The sequence below is a fragment of the Phoenix dactylifera genome, chromosome 12 (genome assembly GCF_051530095.1).
Source record: "Phoenix dactylifera cultivar Ajwa chromosome 12, Ajwa_hap1_PhDact_Kaust_v1.1, whole genome shotgun sequence".
NCBI lineage: Eukaryota > Viridiplantae > Streptophyta > Magnoliopsida > Arecales > Arecaceae > Phoenix > Phoenix dactylifera.
The window spans coordinates 19,232,896-19,254,093 of record NC_143201.1 but is presented as its reverse complement, the minus strand read 5'-3'; the positions used below and the strand labels follow the sequence as shown (position 1 = coordinate 19,254,093).

The 21,198-nt window shown below is 38.3% G+C and overlaps 2 protein-coding genes and 1 long non-coding RNA gene across 3 annotated transcripts; 2 read left to right on the top strand and 1 right to left on the bottom strand.

The window, feature by feature from the left end:
* Positions 1 to 4,884: 4,884 nt before the first annotated feature.
* Positions 4,885 to 6,745, top strand: SBH2 (sphingoid base hydroxylase 2). The gene is given in 2 exon segments (XM_088708845.1): positions 4,885 to 5,322; positions 6,098 to 6,745. Coding segments are annotated over 2 exon segments (876 nt in total). The 5' UTR covers positions 4,885 to 5,094.
* A 2,288-nt stretch (positions 6,746 to 9,033) lies between these two features.
* Positions 9,034 to 10,402, bottom strand: LOC148700473 (uncharacterized). The gene is made up of 2 exons (XR_015972110.2): positions 10,113 to 10,402; positions 9,034 to 9,205 (listed from the first exon to the last, which is right to left on the bottom strand). It is a non-coding gene; the product is annotated as an uncharacterized LOC148700473 (long non-coding RNA).
* A 163-nt stretch (positions 10,403 to 10,565) lies between these two features.
* LOC120106967 (uncharacterized) lies at positions 10,566 to 17,542 on the top strand. Its single transcript, XM_039120100.3, has 2 exons — positions 10,566 to 10,697; positions 11,662 to 17,542. The coding sequence occupies exon 2, from the start codon at positions 12,103 to 12,105 to the stop codon at positions 14,632 to 14,634; it is 2,532 nt and encodes an 843-aa protein (XP_038976028.2). The 5' UTR covers positions 10,566 to 10,697; positions 11,662 to 12,102; the 3' UTR covers positions 14,635 to 17,542.
* Positions 17,543 to 21,198: the final 3,656 nt, after the last annotated feature.

Sequence of the window (21,198 nt, the reverse complement as noted above, 5' to 3'; positions counted from 1 at the left end):
GTAAATTCGGTGAACTTCGACAAACTTTTTTCTTTTTTAAAAAAATGCATATTTTAAGTTGCTAGCTATAAGGGCAACCAAATCAAGATTTTGCTATACATATAAAACATTTAGGAAAAAAGTTAAGTGATTAAATTTTTAATAATTTCTTAAGTACTTAAGCTATAATCTGAGCATTAAACATACTTATTCATCTAGCTTCTAGATACATACCTCCATGTTTAGGGATGAATAAAAATTATATTTAGTTATAGTAAAGAATTAAAAGAGGATTACGTCTGTTTTTAGATTTTTTTTTTTATTTTTCTCTTGTTTGTTCATGTTGTGCTTTCTATGTCAACTTCTTGGATCATTGTATTTATTTGTCACTGCATGACAAATCATTATGTATGCCACTTTAAGCAATAAACCTACATTTTAAAATACTTTTAGAAAAATTATATATTTCTTTTCTAAATCCAGTCTAATTGCCTTTGGACTTAACAACTGCCATTTTACCTCTTCATAACCACAATTTAACTTTTATCCTCAATTTCTTTCAAACACAAATCTAAAAATATCATTTGATTTAAGATAGGAATCAAATTCTGTTCAATTAAAGCATCTATCATCTGCTTGTGAGTATCTGATATCTGAAAGAAAACATAAAATAACTGCTCATTTATTTTACATGCATCATTAATTTTATAAAACGAGAGATCTTTTCTATAATTTCAGCATAAATGAGATGATTTGGGCAATCTTGAAGAAGAAAATGCGAGAAGTGAGATCTAAATAAAATAGAAAGCGGCTTACACATACCAATAAAATAATCAAAAGAAAGAATATGGGAAAGGCATATGTTCGACCCATATTGGTCTAATTTAATAGTATTTAAGGTTTGAGCTAGAGTTGCTGAGCTGGACATGATGAACATGAAAGAACATGGCGTACGAGTCAAGCATGGTAATAGAATGAGCGCAAGTAAGGAACCCACAAGTTGCTCATTCTAAGTTTCCATTTTATATAGAGCTTTAAGGCTTGGGTTAGAGTCAAGGTAAAATCTTTTTTATTTTTTTACCAAAAAAAATCTATTTTTTCTGGTAAAAGTTTGTTTTTCTTTTCCATTAAATTCTGCAAAGCACTTCCAACCCCTTTATTCACCAGCATGCACAGATTTCAAAGCATCTTTGGTATAGGTATACAGTGAAGGATCACTTACTGCACAGATCTCAAAAGCTCTGCAAATCTCTTTATTCATATGCACACATGGATCTCCAAATGAGTCCTCCAAGTTTCATCACATTACATAGATTTTAAAGCATTTTGAACACTTTCATCTATCCTCCCGCACAGATCTCAAAGCATAGTTAAGAATCATCTCGTGCAAATTTCAAATCACTTCAAAATTCTTCATCCATCCGTACTTTGAGGATGGCGAGAGTATTTTGGCCATATGCAATGGCTAGCTAACCTCGTCCATTGGTCGGAAAAATGAAGGGCCCCTTTAGAATGATTTAGAAATTTGAAAAACCTATTTATCATACAATATAATATTATATTATAATATTATAATATAATACAATATAATGTAATGTAATATAATGAAATTTTATTAAACTAAAAATAGCTTTTCAACATTAGCCTAACAAAACTTTTGGGAGAAAGCTCCAAAATGGAGCTTCTCCTAAGTAGAATACTTTCAACTTTTTGAAAAACCAATAAGCCCTTCTCAATATTTCACCAACATCCCCATCTTTTCTGAAAATACTTTTTACCCTCTAAAAAGTATTCTCTTGTCTTTCCAAAGCTCTCTCAATAGGGTCTAACATATACTTGTTATGTGTGTGTCTTGCTAGCGAGCGAGCAAGTGTGCACGTGCGAGAAAGAGAGAGAGAGAGAGAGAGAGAGAGAGAGAGAGAGAGAGAGAGAGAGAGGTGGAGAAAAGAAAAAAAGAGAGGCCTCTCACTCTCTCCATATGCACATTGTGCCATGAAGACAACTCAGCACAAGTCCAAAAATAAAATACACAGCATCCTATTCAGGCCCATTCTATTAATAAAAAATAACACATCTTTCTCTATTGAATAAAGAGAAAATTATGGAAACATCCTTCAAGTTTAAACCATTTACACCTAGATCCCAAAAATTTTAAAAGTATCAATTATCAACCAAAACTGAATGGCCTAGCCACCTATCTTGCTTACAAAATTTTAGCACACGAATATCACAAGATAAACTTTTTTTTTTTGTAAAATTCTATAACTGCCCTTCCCACTAACTTAGCAAGAGTCACTTGTTTTAGAGAGGGAGCAGAGCTTTGAGATCTGTGCTAGCAGATGAATTACAAAAGATGGAATGCTTTGAGATATGTGTAGGTGGATGGATAATAAAAGATGGGATGTTTTAAGATCTACGCAAAAGATGAATGATAGAAGATGGGGGTGCTTTGAGATCTATGCAAGCAGATGAATGATTATAAATGGAGTGCCTTAAGATTTGTTCATGTGAATGGATAATAGAGAATAGAGTGCTTCAAGATTTGCACTGGTGGATGGATGACAAAAGATGGAGTACTTTAAAATCTACAAACATATGGATGATGGAGGATAGACTACTTTGAGATTTGCGCAAGCAAATGGATGACAAAGAATGGAATATTTTGAAACTGTATAAGCGGATGAACAATAATATTGGATGGAGTGCTTTAAGATCTGTGCAAATAAATAAATGGTAAATAATAAAGTACTTGAGATCTATGCAGGTAATGGATGATAGATGATGTAGTGCTTTGAGATTTGTACAAGCAAGATAGATGATAGAGAAAGAAGCACTTTAAGATCTATGCAGCCATATGAATGACAAAGTGTATATGCTTTAAGATCTGTGTAAGCGAATAGATGATAGAAGACAGAGCGCTTCGAGATATATGTAGGCGAATGGATCATAACAATGTGCTTTAAAATACGTGCAGGCAAAAAGGTTCACAAACGAAATGCTTTGAGATCTGTGCAAGCAGATGGACGCGGCTTTTTGAGATCTATGCGCACGAATTGATGATTGAGGCTGAAGCACTTTAAGTTCTATGCTAGCAAATAAATGACAAGATGGAGTGTCTTAAGATTTGTGCAGGTGGACGAATGACAAAAATTGGAGTGCTGTGAGATCTATGTAGGTGGATGAACGATAGAGAATGAGGTGGTTTAAAATTTGTGTAAGTGGATGGATCATAGAAGATGTGGTACTTTGAGATTCATGGTGGTAGATGAATGACAAAGGATGGCCTCTCTGAATCAAGCATATTTTTTTTCTTACTCCATTAATGATTTTAGGATCTAAATAGACGGCTAGGCCACATTGCAACAAATTTAAAGTTTTGTTGGCTAATTGATATGTGTTAAACTTTTAGAATTTGAATATAAATGACCCAAACTTAAAGGGTGTCTGTGTAATTTTTTTTAAATAAAATAATCAACGGCTTCACTCTTCAAGACTCATGCTTCAACATGCACCAATTCTAGCTAGAGTTTCCATCATAAATAGAGATAGAGATTTTGGATGGTCAAAGAGCTTCACGAACATGGACACCAGAGAAAGTTTCATTTTAGATATATTGGTTATTTATACTATATATAGTATTACCACTCACAGGAATGTTTCCTTAATATAGGCACTTTTTATTTTTGTTTATTGAGACTGATATGTCTTGACCACTATGATACTACTAGATCATATAAGATTTTTCAAATTCCTCTTTTTTTTTTCCGATTTCACTCTGATTTTTATCTATAAATGATAAAATTTGTTAATGTAACCAACTTGTAATATTAATAGAGTTGTTGTCATACTCGAAGTCTGTTATAGTAAAACCTATAGCTATATACACCTAAACATACTATTGTATTCAAGCAATTTATACATTAATCAAAATTATAGAGTTTTTCTTCTTCTTTTTCCCTAGTTTTTATAACACGGTATGTAGATATTTAATCTTTTTTTACATTATTTGCTGATACTTCAATGTATCCATCATTAGATAACTAACAAAATGTCAGGATACCTCTGTGCTTCAAAATTTCTTTAGCCTACTATCTTAGGGGCAATAAAATCTAATATACAATGGTCCTTATACCCCGCTGGATCACAAAGATATTGGTGCTGAAAAACCTTGATCATCTGTGAGTATATGAAGTATTTCCTTCTCTTTTTGAACAGATGGTTTTCATTTAATGAATTTGTACTAAATCAATGGGGAAGTGTCTCACTTCCTCCATTTTCACTCAAAAAAAAAAACTTAATGAATTTAACCTGAACTCATTTCCTAAAAAAACAAAAGAAAAAAGAAAAAAATTGGTTTGTACTTTGTAGATATCTAATAGCTCTAGCAGGGGACACCTGATGGCTAAAGAGTATTTTGAATTATTTGCAGTTCCCTGTTCCAAGTTCTGCAGGAGATCTCTATCACTTGCCTCACAGCTTTGGTGCTTGGCTCATGGCCAAAATGCATGCTGAAGCTTTCTTGGCTTCTACGAAGGAGAGGAGGCCAACAACGACCTCGTTGCTTCGCTTTGTTTGCAACGCCCCCACGTTGTTTGGATTGGTTAGTGTGATTGGGGCCCTCGTAAGAAATACGGCGCGTTTCACGTGCTGTAGCATGGTGCTTGCATGCAAACCGTTCCGTTAATGCTGTCTGCGGGCGTTGCATCAGAAAGAGAGAGAGAGAGAGAGAGAGAGAGAGAGAGAGGAAAGCTATATACGGGTGGTCATAAGCAACGCCAACCCAGATCGCAAAGAAAACCTCATGCTTTCAGAGCTGTTCATGAGAGGAAACTAATTCTCTTCTCGCCAACTCTTCTCTCCTTATTGGAGGTACATATAATTCCTTGCAGTACTGTTGCATGCAGGGGATCCAAACTCAAGATTCTCTCGCTCCTATAAAACTAATTGCTCTCCTGAATTCTCAAAGTTCGTATTAGTTCTCAGAAGAGCTAATTATATATATATGGCTTCCAAATTCGTTTCATACTAGCTTTTGGATGTTTGCGCAGTTTTTTATTTATTTTTTCCATTGAATTCAGAGGATCTTAATTGCGACTTTATAGAGCATCTGAGGCAATGAAATATTTCCACTCAGACGAGTTCTTGGCCACCTTTGTGCCCATATTGGTTTACTGGGTCTATTCTGGGGTCTGTATGATGTTGTATTCTATGAGCTTTGTCAGGTGCCACCGTTTGCACCCAGAAGGGGATGATACTGAAAACGTAGTTGCAAAGAGTGAAGTCATTCCAGTTGTTCTTCTTCAACAAGTGATCCAGGCCACCATTGCATCCCTTGTGTTTCAGGTTGATTCGAAGATACTCGTGATCTTTTCTTCTTCCACCTTAACTATATATCTTGATTTTCTGCTTTCCATGAATGAAGGTAGATGATGTTAATGAGTTGATTTAATGTTTACTTATCTCCCAAAGTTGAGCATATGAAAAGTCCAAAAATAAGGCTTTTGTTGAAATTAACTTTGCACATATAACCTTACATATATCACAACAAGTACTAGCTAATGAACAATTGATATGAGTTTTCAATTATGCAATTAAATAGAAAAGGAAAAGAAAGAATTACCGACTTGAACGTCTCAGTGCTCCTCATGCAACTCGAGCTTATATATGTTAGATAATCTTCTCCAGGAAAGAAAAGTTGAATAACATGATCAGCTACACATTGTTAAACTATTATAGCAGAAATGCTTCAATTTAATGTCAAGGAAGTTTCATGGCAACGATACTTCACAATAAGTATGAAAACCTTGAAATTTTCACGGTAAATATGCGCTCTGATAGATCAATTATTTAATAAACTCTCACTTGAAAGAAAAAAAAATCCCAACTTTGATGCCACTGCAATATAAGCATATAGCATAACCATGCAGTTATTTCTTTTTTGTATTTTTACAAGAAATGAACCATTTAGTTATCAAGTATCCTTTCTGCTGTATTCTCATATTGGAACTTGTATATGACTAGGTTCATATAACTGGTCTCCCTTCTTCCAATAACTCCATTTTAAATTTCCAACAAAATCTTATCAACTAATAGTTTATCGATCTTAGCCCATTTGCAGATAACAAGCAAGGATATTGTGGCCATCACGACGTATCCACCACCTTCTTCTATCATGGTGCAGGCGGGACAAATCCTGATCGCTATGTTAGTATTCGATACATGGCAGTATTTCATGCACAGATGCATGCACCACAGCAAGTTCTTGTACCGTCACTTTCACTCTTGGCATCACCGGCTGGTTGCTCCATATGCCTTTGGTGCTCAATACAACCACCCTGTGGATGGGATCCTCATCGAGACTGTGGCTGGTGCCCTCTCTTACTTCATCTCCGGGATGTCACCAAAAACCTCCATACTTTTCTTTTCCTTGGCAACTATCAAAGGCATAGATGACCATTGTGGATTATTGCTTCCTTGGAATCCATTCCACATGGTCTTTGAGAACAATACTGCTTATCATGACATTCATCACCAGCTCTCAGGCTGTAGATACAACTACTCCCAGCCCTTCTTTGTAATGTGGGACAAGATCCTGGGGACCTATAAGCCTTGTTCACGAAAACAAAGACTTGGAAAGGGGTTGGAACCAAGGCACTGAAGGGAGTGGAAAGGGTCATCGCCAATGCAGAAGTTTGGGCTGGCCATCTTGAATCCAAGGCCATTTGGTGTTTTCAAAACTTTGTTCAATACATCTCAGTACCTTTGATATGGGTGTTCTCTAATGCTGATCAAAGAAGTCTCATAGCAGTTACAGCCATTGTGATATTTTGTTGTTAAATGGGAATCTACTATATATTCCAAAAAACAGAGAAAAATTAACCTGTATATTCTATTCTAAGACAACATAAACATAAATCTACGGACTGAAGCCGAATAGACTTTTGATGCTGAGAAGTGGAAGACTTAGTAACAAGAAACATTCTCAGGTCAGAAGGCTGCCATGGTGTGTTAAAAGGCATCTTCATGTGTCTACTGTTAGCAATGAATAATCAAGAAAAGCATAGGTTTTCCTTCGTTATTGTTTGGCATCACTTTGTCTTCCATATATCCATTCATAAACCTGAAGTGTTTAAGTTTATTACATGTTGATGCTCATTCAGTTGAAATGAGCCATGCAACATTGTAAAAAATGCACTGTTAATTTTATCACATTTACATCAATGCATAATAGTTATTGGGATACATTAATGACACATTATGTTCTATTTTATCAGATCACTCCAAAGAAGGATTGCTGATTAATTGTACACAACATGCTTTCTGTAGCTGCAAATAATGTAATTGAGGTCTATCATTCCATATAAATAAATAGCAGTATATCAAGAGATCTTGTACATACATTTATTTAGAGGGATGAGCGATGAGCATTAAGGTTTAGGTTGTGGGATAAGGGCATGGTTATATCTCATGTTTGATCTAAGGGGCTGGTGAGAATAAAACTTGCAGAACTTGGTATAGTTAAAGCACCTAAAACTGATGTTTTTATTGACTTTAGGGAATGTTTGGTTGAAAGAAGTTGGACTCTGGATGGAAATGAGAATGAGTGACTCCCATTCTAGCTATTTGGTTTGGTAGAGTCCCATTTCCATTCTAATTCCAGGACAAAATGGAAATGCCCCAATTCTTTAAAACTCAATCCCTACTCTCTTCTAGTATTTAAATCTCATTCAGATTCCAATTATGGTGATGAACCAAATGCATATGGCCATTCCAATTCCCATTCCAATCCATTTTGATTTGATTCCGATTCAAATTTCGATTTCAGTCACAAACCAAATGCACCTTTAATGTTAACCTACTAGAGAAAGTGTTATGAAATGTGGACAGTGGATTATAAAATGTCATTGGATATTATGCGTTAAATTAATGTGGGTTACTGGACTGATTATTTAAGGCTTCTTGGAGAGCATATGTGAACCCTAATATCAAATATGGACTTTCTCTCTAAAAGGGCAAAAAAAAAAATAGAGTCATAAAAATCTGCCTACTAATGTATATCTCACTATTAATTTCAATATTTAATTTAATACCTTAAATAAATTTAAAGAGAAGGTAAATAATAGTTTAAGACTTAAGTAGGAAAGTACGGCATTTTCTATAAGAAATAATAGTGCAATCAAAGTTACACTAGCCCAAAATCACCGGCCACAATGTGAAGAAAAAAGCAAGCTACACACAAAGAACTCCAAAGATGAATAAGAGTGAACAATTAATTGAAGCAACTCAATACAAAGATAGAAACCAATCAACTTGTGGTTATGTTCTCAAATACAATGATATGAAAGTATTTTATAGACTTTATGGAGACTTCTAGTACATGCATTCACATTAATTACACGTAATTAAGACTGCATAGGAAAATGAGGAGACATTATAGGAAGATGTAAAGATGGAAAAGTGCATCAATATATTAAGGATCTTTGCATGCATATAGATTAATATGTATCTAGACTATTCCAAAAAAATCAACTTTACCAATTTCAACATTTTCCTTATAATCTTGAAAGGCTTATTCGAGTAACCTCTCAGGACTAGTTTAGCTAAACTAACCAAGCTTTTACTAAATTCCCCTTTCCCTTAAATTCTGTCACCACAATACCTAAGGCAGACCATGCAAGCCTTGCCCAAGGAGAGATAGGCAGCCTCCACAACCTTCTGAAATATTAGTAAAATGCCACCCACTTTTAAGAATTTCATCTCCAAGAAGAGGGCCAAATCAATGAGACTTCCTTATTCGCCCTTTAATTTCTCCTCTTCTTTTACAAAAAATCACAATCCTATGGGCCCCTCTTGCTTGAAAACCTTAGAACAAGAACTCTTGTGTACCAGACCTCAGAAAAAGGAATCTAGATCTCCATATGTAATTAATTATCATATGCACAATAGCTGCAGAACTGCAAAAGAGCACTTTGCTACACCAGAGAAAGCAACATATACTCTAACAGCAGCTGCGCAAACAAGAACAGATGTACAAATTGCTGAGGGGAAATGTGGTTTTCTGAGAGAGACTAATCAAGTTGTAGACTCTTATACCATCACAAAAATATTAAGTAATCTTTACTATGTAAGTTATTATATACAAAAATCATTAGGGCCTCAATTTGTTCCTGTACAGGACAAATTTGGAAGAGGGGGCTCTAGAGGTTGGATCAAGCCCATTCAGATCCTGAAAAACAAACAACGCAACAAATTATTCCCCTCCAATAACCAGAAATACACGAAATGCTAGACCAGTTAATAACAAAACTCTCAGCAGGAGGCAGCTCTGGTATGTTAAATGGCATCTCGCTTATCCTGCATGCTCTAGTGATCAAGGAAAGCATGGCCTTTCTTTCAATTTCAGGTGCTCTGGTTTCTAGCCTGGATTATATCTACGTCTTGGTTGTTTGGTGTTTTGATCTGATATGTATGGGTGGAGATTCATTCTTTGTTGTTCTAAGCAACGGTTTGGAGATGACATAAGGTGGTCATTGCTGTTTTTATGCTCCGTTTAGGGAGTCTAGGATGATCTCTCCCAACCTCACCTTCTGTTTCTCTTATTTCATTACCTTAATGAAATGCAGTGAGGGACGGTCATATTTCATGATTGATTTGAAGGGGCTAGTATTACTTAGACGCATGCATCTCCTGGTGCAGCAAAAGCACCTGAAACTAATGTTCTTACTGACTTTTATATTAGCTTACTTTCAGAATGTATCATGAACACTAGACATTAGATTAATGCCATTGGATGTTGCACCTGAATAATTCAAATGAGGCAACTAGGAAAACATATATAAACGCTAAATTTAATGGAAATCGAGTCCCCATATAGTGTAAGGCCCGCATGTGGTTTGGGCCGGCCTCCAAGCGAGGCGGCCCAACGCATGAGAAAGCGGGGAGGGAGACTCCCGATTGGCTCCCTCCCCTGTTTTCAAGCTCTTCTCCCCTCCTTCCGAATCCATCGGAGGGGAGGTTATAGGGCGATAAAACCCTACCAAATCAGGGAGATTTCCTCTCTTTCTTTTCCTAGGGCATCAACCGAGGGCCCTTCCACACACAAAAAAAAAAAAGAAGGGAGATTGGAGTTCTACCTTGCCGCGGGAGGGATCGGACCGTTCGCCGTCGATCCGATCGGGAGGACCTCGCCGGAGGCAAGGTGAGAGCACCTTCTCCTCCTCCATCATTTTTGGCCATTACCTCTTTGGGAATGTAGCCGGGAAGTCGCCGGATTGAAGGAGAAGCCGAGCCCTATTCGGCCTTCTTCTCTCTCTCGTTCCGGCCGGCCGTCGCCAGGTGTGGCACCGCCACAGGCCGACGACCATGGGGCGTCGCCGGCCGTGGGCCACCTGCTGCCGAACCCTCTTCTCCCCTTTCCGTTGGGAAGAAGGAAGAAAAGAGAAAGAGAAAGGGGCTTCCCATTCCCTTTCTCTTATTATATTTCCTTCTCTCTCTAGTTTATCTCTAGGTTGCGTTCTCTCTCTCTAAACTTAGATACAGGGAGATTAGTGTTTTGAGAGTTCTGGGTTATCATTTATCCTGAGTAAATTTTAATATTTACTTGATTATGTAGGGAAACAATCTATTGCACGAGAGGACGCTGAGCGGAGTCCTGCGCATCCCAGTTCCTAGATTGTCGTAGGGCGGGTGATTAGTCTGTCTGAGTTTGTCAATAAAGAGTAAGAATCCTTGTACGCCAATCCTGCATGATATAAATATTTTTACACCATATATGTTTGATATGCTATGATCCAGACAAAGCAAAAATAGTTTTATATTAAATTATATTTTGATCGTGTTGGCTAATGACTGGTTCTATAGTGGATGCATGTATGCGCATAACCTACACCTACATAATTGGATTTATAAGTATGGTTCCTATGATATGACGATATTAAATCGTGTTTTGGTTATATTTGTGTGTAATTGATAGTATGATGGATACAATCCTGAGCATAATTTACATTTACATAATTAGACTAATGGATATGGTGGATAGACTAACCATGTTATATTGATTGCCCTGTCACGGGCCGGAAACGTGACCTTGGTTAGTCTAGGTCGGATATAAGATGGAAAAGGGAATTGATGTGTGTGTGAATTGATTAAATGAATAGGGACTTTGGGCTTATCTCGTTATTATTGATTGCACCATCACAGGCTGGAAATGTGATATTATCGATTGCCCCGTCACAGGCTGAAAATGTGATACTATCGATTGCCCCGTCACAGGCTGAAAATGTGACACTATCGATTGCCCCATCACAGGCCGGAAATGTGATACTATCGATTGCCCCGTCACGGGCCAGAAACGTGACCGGAATGTAGCCCAAAGTCGGAAAGATAATTGATCCGGATCAAGTTAATATAGAATGAAAAGAAAAAGCATTGAAAACATTAATTGAAGATTTTGAGATATCGTATGACGTATCACACTTGAGTGGCTGGACTTTTATTGACATTTGACTTGCATATTCATACTGATTATTCGAGCTTTCGATAGCCGGTATATGATTTTATGATATGTGCATTGGTTTGTCGTGGTTTCTAAATTAATATTATTATTGTGTTGGTATGAATGTGTGGGGATTCTTACTGGGCTGTAAAGCTCACCCCCTCTTCTTCTTTTTTTTTTTTTACCAGAGTTGCAGGATGCATAGATTTGGATGGGATGGGCGCAGAGTGCAAGTACCAGAGTCATTAGTTAGTTTGTTTGTTTATCCTTCTTTGATGTTGATGAACATTTGAAGATCTTGTAATTGAACTAATTTGTTTATTTAGACATGTCGGATTTGTCTATTTGAATTATCAATTTCTTGTGGATTTAATGGAATTTTTGTTAATCATAGGCCTTGCATGATCTTTAGGGCACTGCTCTAGGGCTCATGCGGCCGGTCGCGTACCGGACCCGGGTGCTGGGTTCGGGGCGTGATAGAGTGGTATCAGAGCCAAGTTTAGGTATTCTAAGGTTTAGGTTCAGGCGAGTGTGAGTGGGGGAAAAATATCTGATGACTTATTAAAGTACCCTCTAGATATATTTTCTTTGCAATCTTGAAATGTTAAAAGTAACTTGTGTAGGTTGATATGGCACGAGGGAGTGGACGTGGGCGTAATAGGAGGCCGACTCACTTTGCCGATGGCTTCGCTGCTTGGGCACCCTCCGAACAACAAGAAGGTGCTCCACCCTCGCCGGCCAGGAGTATGCACCCGCAGGAACAGCACGTCAACCCTGTTGGTAGTGCTCTGGAAATGGAAACCCCGGAAACTCCAAGGACAGGAACCTCGGGTGAGCCTGGAATTCAGCCTAATGAACCACTGAGTGCTTCTCAGATGATGCAAACAATGATGCAACAACAAGCTACTTTCCGTTCGGACATGATGAGAATGATTGAGATGCAACAACGCTTCATGGAACAACAGCAACAATTTATGCAGCAACAGTTACAACATCAGCAACAGCAGGTGACTCCTCAGTATCTACAGGGGGCTACGAGTCGGCAGGAGCATCATGTCAGTTTGGCAGAATTCAAAAAGTTTGCACCTTCAGCTTTTAAAGGCACTTCTGACCCTTTAGAGGCCGAGACTTGGCTGAAAGAAATGGAAAAAGTTTTTAATGCCCTGAGATGCCCTGATGAGGATAGGGTCACTTTTGCTACATTTATGCTGCTGGGAGAAGCAGATATTTGGTGGAATATGGAAAGAGGAAAGATGGGACAGAACGCTACATCTTTGACTTGGGAAGGATTTAAGGAGCTTTTTCGTGACAAGTATATTCCTCAAAGCGTGAGACGGCAGAAATTTCGAGAATTTACCTGGTTAGAGCAGGAGAATATGACGGTCGCAGAGTATGCTGCAAAGTTTAAGGAACTGGCCAGGTATGCCCCAGGACAGGTGGAGAATGAAAGAAAACGAGCTGAGAAGTTTGAAAGTGGACTTAGAGCCCGAATCAGACAACAGGTGTCTACCTTCGAGCTTTCTTCCTACAAGGATGTGGTTAACAAAGCTTTGGTAGTTGAAAGGGGCTTAAATGACGCTCAAGAAGAGAGGGAAAGAATTTTGAAAAAGAGGAACAGACAAGCTGAGCTACAAAATAAGCAGGGCAGAAACACTGAATCCAAGCCCAAGAAACAAACTACTGTGAATGATAAAACTCAGTGCAAGGATACTGTAAAATGCTATAGATGTGGCGGCCCCCACTATCGAAGAGACTGTCACTGGTTTAATGAGAATTGTTTTTCATATGGCCAACAGGGCCATAGGGCAGACACTTGTCCTAATCGTAGAAAGCAACAAACTCGACAGGCATCTCAGCCTATTCAAGGAGCTCCAACCAACCAAGCAACTCAAAATGAACAACAACGAGGAGGACAACAGAGGCCTAGAACTCAGGGGCGAGTCTATGCTCTTACGCAACAGGATGCCGACGCCTCTAACACTGTGGTGACAGGTACAATTAAAATCTCATCTACTAATGCCTATATTTTGATTGATCCTGGAGCTACTCATTCTTTTGTATCTGCTGATTTTGTCAGAAGAAATAGTACATTGATTCCTTTGCCACTGGAGACTGAACTGTGTGTCTCCATCCCTAATGGAGATATAATCTTAGTTAACTCTGTCTGCAAAGATTGTATCTTAAACATTGAAGGCAGAGAAATGAAAGTAGATTTACTAGTCCTAGAGATGAAGAATTTCGACATGATCCTTGGGATGGACTGGTTGGCAGCATATCAAGCCACTGTTAACTGCTTCGAGAAAACAGTAAAATTTCAACTTTCTAGTCACCTAGAGTTTACTTTTAGTGGCAACAAAGTGTTACCTCCGCCAAAAGTAATCTCAGCCATACAGGCCAAGCGACTCCTTCGGAAAGGTGATGAAGGATTCTTAGCCATGGTAATGGGCACCCAGCTGGAAGAACTCAAACTAGAAGACATTCCTATTGTGAGGGAATTTCCAGATGTCTTCCCAGAGGATTTGCCAGGATTACCTCCTAATAGAGAGGTTGAATTCTCCATTGACTTGATTCCTAGCACTGGACCGATTTCTAAGGCCCCATACCGGATGGCTCCAGCTGAATTAGAAGTGCTAAAGGAGCAACTACAGGAGCTGTTGGACAAGAGTTTCATCAGGCCTAGTGTTCCTCCTTGGGGTGCTCCTGTACTATTTGTGAAAAAGAAAGATGGCAGTTTCTGGCTTTGCATAGATTATCGAGAGATAAATGGAGTAACAGTGCGGAACAAATACCCTTTACTGAGAATTGATGATTTGTTCGATCAGTTGCAAGGGGCACAAATCTTCTCAAAACTTGATCTACGCTCTGGATATCATCAATTGAAAATAAAGGTTGAAGACATACCGAAAACAGCATTCAGAACTAGATACGGACACTATGAGTTTTTGGTTATGCCCTTCGGGTTAACAAATGCACCAGCAGCCTTTATGGATCTTATGAATCGAGTGTTCAAACCCTACCTGGATCAATTTGTGGTAGTGTTTATTGATGACATTCTAGTCTATTCAAAAAGCCCACAAGAGCATGAGGAACATTTGAGGATAGTATTGCAAACTCTTAGAGAAAACAAACTTTATGGCAAGTTGCAGAAATGTGAGTTCTAGTTAAACAGTATCACCTTTCTCGGGCACGTGATCTCCAAGGATGGCATCTCTGTCGATCCAAAAAAAGTAGAGGCAGTAATTGATTGGAATAGACCTACTAATGTATCCGAGGTGCGCAGCTTTTTGGGAATGGCGGGATACTATCGGAGATTCGTTGAGAGATTCTCTCGTATTGCCATGCCTCTATCTCGCCTAACCCAAAAGCAAGTAAAATTTGAATGGAAGGAGGATTGTGAGCAGAGTTTTCAGGAGTTAAAAAGACGACTGGTGATAGCTCCGATATTGGCCCTTCCATCTGGAATAGGAGGCTTCAGCATCTATAGTGATGCATCACGCAAGGGCCTCGGCTGTGTTCTTATGCAAAATGAGAAGGTGATAGCCTATGCTTCTAGACAGTTGAAACGATATGAGCTGAATTACCCTACTCATGATTTGGAGTTAGCAGCTGTGATCTTTGCTTTAAAAATATGGAGGCACTATTTATATGGTGAACATTGTAAATTTTTACGGATCACAAAAGTTTGAAGTATATTTATACTCAAAAGGAGCTGAATTTGAGGCAAAGGAGATGGTTAGAGCTATTAAAGGATTATGATCTAACTTTCAATTACCATCCGGGAAAAGCAAATGTTGTAGCCGATGCTCTAAGCAGAAAATCTTCAAGTAAATTAGCGGCTCTGATCACTACGCAAAGAAACATTTTGTTAGACTTAGAGAGATATGAAATTGAAGTACGACTGCATGATCCTCAAGTACGACTTGCTAATCTCATGGTGCAGCCTACCTTGATTGAGAGGATTAAGTCATCTCAAAAAGAGGATTCAGAATTATAGAGGGTAGGGGGAACAATAGAGTCTGGTGTTCAAAGTGAATTCTATGTACATGAGGATGGTTCCTTAAGATTCGGTAGCAGATTATGTGTCCCTAAAGTTCCAGAATTAAGAAATAAAATTTTAGAGGAGGCTCATAGCTAGGCTTATGCAATGCATCCAGGAGGCACAAAGATGTATCCGAATTTAAAGAAACATTTTTGGTGGAGTGGTATGAAAAAGGATATTGCTCAATTTGTAGCTCAGTGTCTAGTATGTCAACAGATAAAAGCAGAATATCAGAGACCTGCGGGACCATTACAGTCTCTACTCATTCCTCAATGGAAGTGGGAGCATATCACCATGGACTTTGTGACTAGCTTACCAAAAACCCTACGAGGTAATGATGCTGTGTGGGTAATTGTTGACCGGCTAACCAAATAGCACACTTTTTGCCTTTCAGAGTCGGGCGAACCCTCTTCTCCCCTTTCCGTCGGGAAGAAGGAAGAAGAGAGAAAGAGAAAGGGGCTTCCCATTCCCTTTCTCTTATTATATTTCCTTCTCTCTCTAGTTTATCTCTAGGTTGGGTTCTCTCTCTCTAAACTTAGATCCAGGAAGATTAGTGTTTTGAGGGTTCTGGGTTGTCATTTATCCCGAGTTAATTTTAATATTTACTTGATTATGTAGGAGAACAATCTATTGCACGAGAGGACGCTGAGCGGAGTCCTGCGCATCCCAGTTCCTAGATCGCCGTAAGGGCGGGTGATTAGTCTGTCTGAGCTTGTCAATAAAGGGTAAGAATCCTTGTATGCCAATCCTGCATGATATAAATATTTTTACACCATATATGTTTGATATGCTATGATCCAGACAAAGCAAAAATAGTTTTATATTAAATTATATTTTGATCGTGTTGGCTTATGATTGGTTCTATGGTGGATGCGTGTATGCGCATAACCTACACCTGCATAATTGGATTTATAAATATGGTTCCTATGATATGACAATATTAAATCGTGTTTTGGTTATATTTGTTTGTAATTGATAGTATGATGGATATAATCCTGAGCATAATTTACATTTACATAATTAGACTAATAGATATGGTGGATAGACTAACCATGTTATATTGATTGCCCTGTCACGGGCCAGAAATGTGACCTTGGTTAGTCTAGGCCGAATATAAGATGGAAAAGGAAATTGATGTGTGTGTGTGAATTGATTAAATGAATAGGGACTTTGGGGTTATTCGTTATTATTGATTGCCCCATCACAGACTGGAAATGTGATATTATCGATTGTCCCGTCACAGGCTGGAAATGTGATACTATCAATTGCCCCGTCACAGGCTGGAAATGTGATACTATCGATTGCTCCATCACAAGCCGGAAATGTGATACTATCGATTGCTCCGTCGTGGGCCGGAAACGTGACCGGGATGTAGCACAAAGTCGGAAAGATAATTGATCCGGATCAAGTTAATATAAATGAAAAGAAAAGTATTGAAAACATTAGATTTTGAGATATCGTATGACGTATCACACTTGAGTGGCTGGACTTTTATTGACATTTGACTTGCATATTCATACTGATTATTCGAGCTTTCGATAGCCGGTATATGATTTTATGATATGTGCATTGGTTTGTCGTGGTTTCTAAATTAATATTATTATTGTGTTGGTATGGATGTGTAGGGATTCTTACTGGGCTGTAAAGCTCACCCCCTCTTCTTCTTTTTTTCTTTACCAGAGTTGCAGGATGCATAGATTTGGATGGGATGGGCGCAGAGTGCAAGTACCAGAGTCATTAGTTAGTTAGTTTGTTTATCCTTCTTTGATGTTGATGAACATTTGAAGATCTTGTAATTGAACTAATTTGTTTATTTGGACATGTCGGATTTGTCTATTTGAATTATCAATTTCTTGTGGATTTAATAGAATTTTTATTAATCATAGGCCTTGCATGATCTTTAGGGCACTGCTCTAGGGCTCATGCGGCCGGTCGCGTACCGGACCGGGTGCTGGGTTCGGGGCGTGACATATAGTATCTTATGTAAACAAGATCCTAGTGTAGATAGAATCTTTAAATGCTAGTTTGATTGCCAAGAAGGGAAATAATGGATATTCTTTTTCCCCTTTATGACAATGTAGTGGATATCCTTAGTGCAGTTGCTATCTCAAGCTTTCTATTAGTCTGATATGTTCTTCCCCCACAAAAAAAATAAAATAAAAAGTCTAACAAGTTCTAGATGCTTGCAATTTCATTCTTTTTCTGTTCAATTTTTTAGCATAATTCGCCTTCCTCGGTTATCTATCCATGCTTGCACATCATGTACTACTTTATGCACATACTTCAATATGGAGGCAAACAGAGGTTTCCATTGCTCAGAGTCAGAGAGGAGGGAACTACCACATTATGAGCTTCACAATTGCCATTTAAATGCTGCAAGCACTCGAGACTAGTTTAGCTGGAATAATCAGCCGTTGCTCCTTATAATTCTTTTGCAACAATGTTAAACTATTAGCCTTTAGGCAATGCAACCCATACTCAAGGAGCAAGAGGCACCCAGTCCAACCCTCCACCTTGGAGAAATATTAGTCAAATGCCCCCCCGCTTTAAGAATCTTGCCATCAAAGGAGGCCGCATGATTAAAATTCCCTCGTTACTCTTTAGCTTCTTCTTTCTTTCTTTTACTCACCCTTATTTGACGGCAATCACAGCCTTGGGGCCACCTCCTTCGATCTCACTTGATTCCACAATATAAGCGAATCCATCTTGAGTATCAAACTTTGTGTGTGAAGGAATCTAGATCCCTTTATGTAATTATCACATGCACAACCCCGTCAGAACTGCAAAAGAATACTTGGCTATTCTAGGAGAGCCACTTGCTTATACCAACGTACAGTCCTACAAATTTGAGTAAATGCATGAATCTACGTAGGTGGGATTACTGCTTCAGTGAATAACTTCAGGTAGTGCACAAGGCAGCCCTTCAAGAGAGGTAGTTTTGTGTCTTGTGGCGCAGGAACCACTTTATAAAGCAACGGCTACTGTTGCTCTTTTGCTTTAATACAAAGCAAAGGATAGCCCAAGTATTTGTAGCAAAATCTTGAGCTGGGGGTTTTGGCTCGGACCATGACCAGTCCACCAGCTTGATCTCGAATGAAAACCCATCCCTTACATTTCGGTAAAGTGGCAAAGCTTATGCTTTAGGAAATCTCCAAGCTGCAAGTGGTTATGCATATCTATTGATATATTAAAGTAGCAAGTAAAAGAGAGGATGGTCTGCATAGAATAACGCGAAAACTAAAGGGAGGAGGATTAAAACGGGTGAAGATGAGGGAAGCTTACTGTGGATTCTCTTTAAAACTTTGAATCAGGTCTGGAGGCTTGGAAGATTTCAAGGAAAAGGAAGTTCGGTTGCAAGAAATAGCAAACAAAAGCACAAAGAAGTCTATTCCAGCACGGAAACCCAGGCACTGCTGTTCTTAGTTGCATGGATAGGAGTGCTTTCAAAGGGGAGTTCTTAAAGTGGAGGAGCATCACAGGAGGGCATAAAGCAAGGGTTACAGCTTCCCAAGGACCGCGTTCCAACCACTTTATTCATTCCCGTCAGAACCTTCTAAAACAGCCTTAGGCATGCTTTGGTTGCTTGCATATGATTGAAGTGAATCTCAGTTCTCCGAGTGTTTTGAGCCCCTGGGCAAGCTTTATTCTTTTAGACCCAAAATCCAAACAGGGATGTTTCTATACATAGATAGGACATTCAGTAGAGAGAAGGATCAGGGTCTCGTTGTTACTTATTTTGCTTGTACTCTAACAAGCGCCTACTGCTATCTATCTGTGCCTCCAAGTGAAGGAGCAATGGCTTTTCTCACTGGTAGGCTCTTTGTTCTCCTAGTTTGCGTTGGCCTTTTAGCCATGGAACGAGGGATGGTCCATGGCCTTAGAAGCAAAGACCTTGTCCACAGGCCAAGTTCAGTGCATGGGCTAGCGGCAAAGAAGTCTGACATCCTAAAGAACATTAGCGTCGCAAACTTGAATACCAGGAAGAGATCAGCTTCAGAATCGTCGTCGTTCCACTATACACAAATGAGCAAGAGAAGAGTTCGAAGAGGATCTGATCCGATTCACAATAGAAGCTGATTTCTATAGCATCTTACTGCTGTGCCGCGGAGCTGCCACGCCGGAACTTCATCGAAGAAGCAACATGAACCTGGAAGTGTCCATGTGTTGTGGAAAAGCTAGAGGTTTTATTGACTAAAGGTTCCATTTCTTTTTCTTTCTTTCCCCATCTGGTTTTGTTGCGGAGAGATCTGTACAGAGATGGTATGGAAAAGATATCGATGCTGAAGTATTCTGTGCTTTGTTGTGAAGAGAGTAGAAGATTAGAAGGATACTGTTGGATCTGAAAAGTTACAAAGTCAAGTAGATTGCTTCATTAAAAAAAAGAGGCAGGATAGATTTATGTCAAATTTCTGCCACTCTCGCAAATTATTGTGAAATATAGGAATTCTTCCATGTTGTGTTACTGTGACTAGATTTAATCAATTTGGGCATTAGTAGTCCAAAGAAATCATCAAATTGGCTTGATCTTATTTTGACTTGCACCCTTCTAGGCCTTCAAGGTTTATTTGTTTCAAAATTTAAGACAATTTTAAGCCAAGTCTGTCATTTGAGGACGTCACAAGATGTTCTTTTTTAGTTGCCTAGTTGCTGGAACAGTAAATAAATATTCTCTTAGTAAATGATGAAAACTGTATTCTCTGTTTTGTAATATGATTGATTTATAATCTTTATTTTCAGTTATTGATAACTCCAAATATGTCATTTATGTTCGTAAGGTGACTCTTAACCACTCATTTTTCGACAAAAAGAAGAAGGAAAAAACAAGAGCAATCCATTAGGCTTTAAAGTTAGATTCTATCTTAAAAATCCAAATTTGCCTTATCGCTATAAGTACTTCCTTCACTATGGTTTCTCCCACAACCCTATTTGTCTCTAGGGGTTTCCATCAATCAAGGACTTGGTATGTAACCAGATTGGGCGGGCTCCATCATTAGGAAGAACCTAAGGATACTGATTTTGTGAAAGCCATTATGCTCCTTGGTATCTCTGCTAGATACATTCAAGCAGTCTTTAAAGAAATCATGTTTATTGGGAGGCCAATCGGGCAACTGATTAATCTAGTAGTTATGCTTGGAAGTACAAACATGATAGATTTTGGTTCTTGCACCTTTCTTTCACTATTTGTAAGGGTCTAAGCCCACCTTTAAAGGGTGGTTTAGTGCATGAGGGTCAGATATACACAATCTTACCCCTATAGGTAGATTGGCCAATTTCTATGTCCTCTTGTAGAGAGCCCACCTTTCTTATCTTATATAAAAAGGTGATGAACCAACAATCTAGAGCCTCTAGCATGTCTATACACACTGTACATATTAAAAATTAAAAACAATATATAAATATTAAATATATTAAAATAAATTAAAGCTTAAGATAAAGTGGGGATTTGAGGTTTATAAGATTGTTACACAAAGAGATAGAGATATAGAAAAATGAATTTGTTGGAGAGAGAAATTAGTTAGGATAGCAAAAAAGCAAATTAGGGTGTTAAAAAATCTCGTGGAATTTGGATACCGAGAAGGAATTGAGATTCGTTACCTCCATATTTTATTTCCGAAACTATCTATATTGATAACTGTTAGTAATAAAATTTTGCTTGTAAATCAAATAATATTTCATTGATGGACAA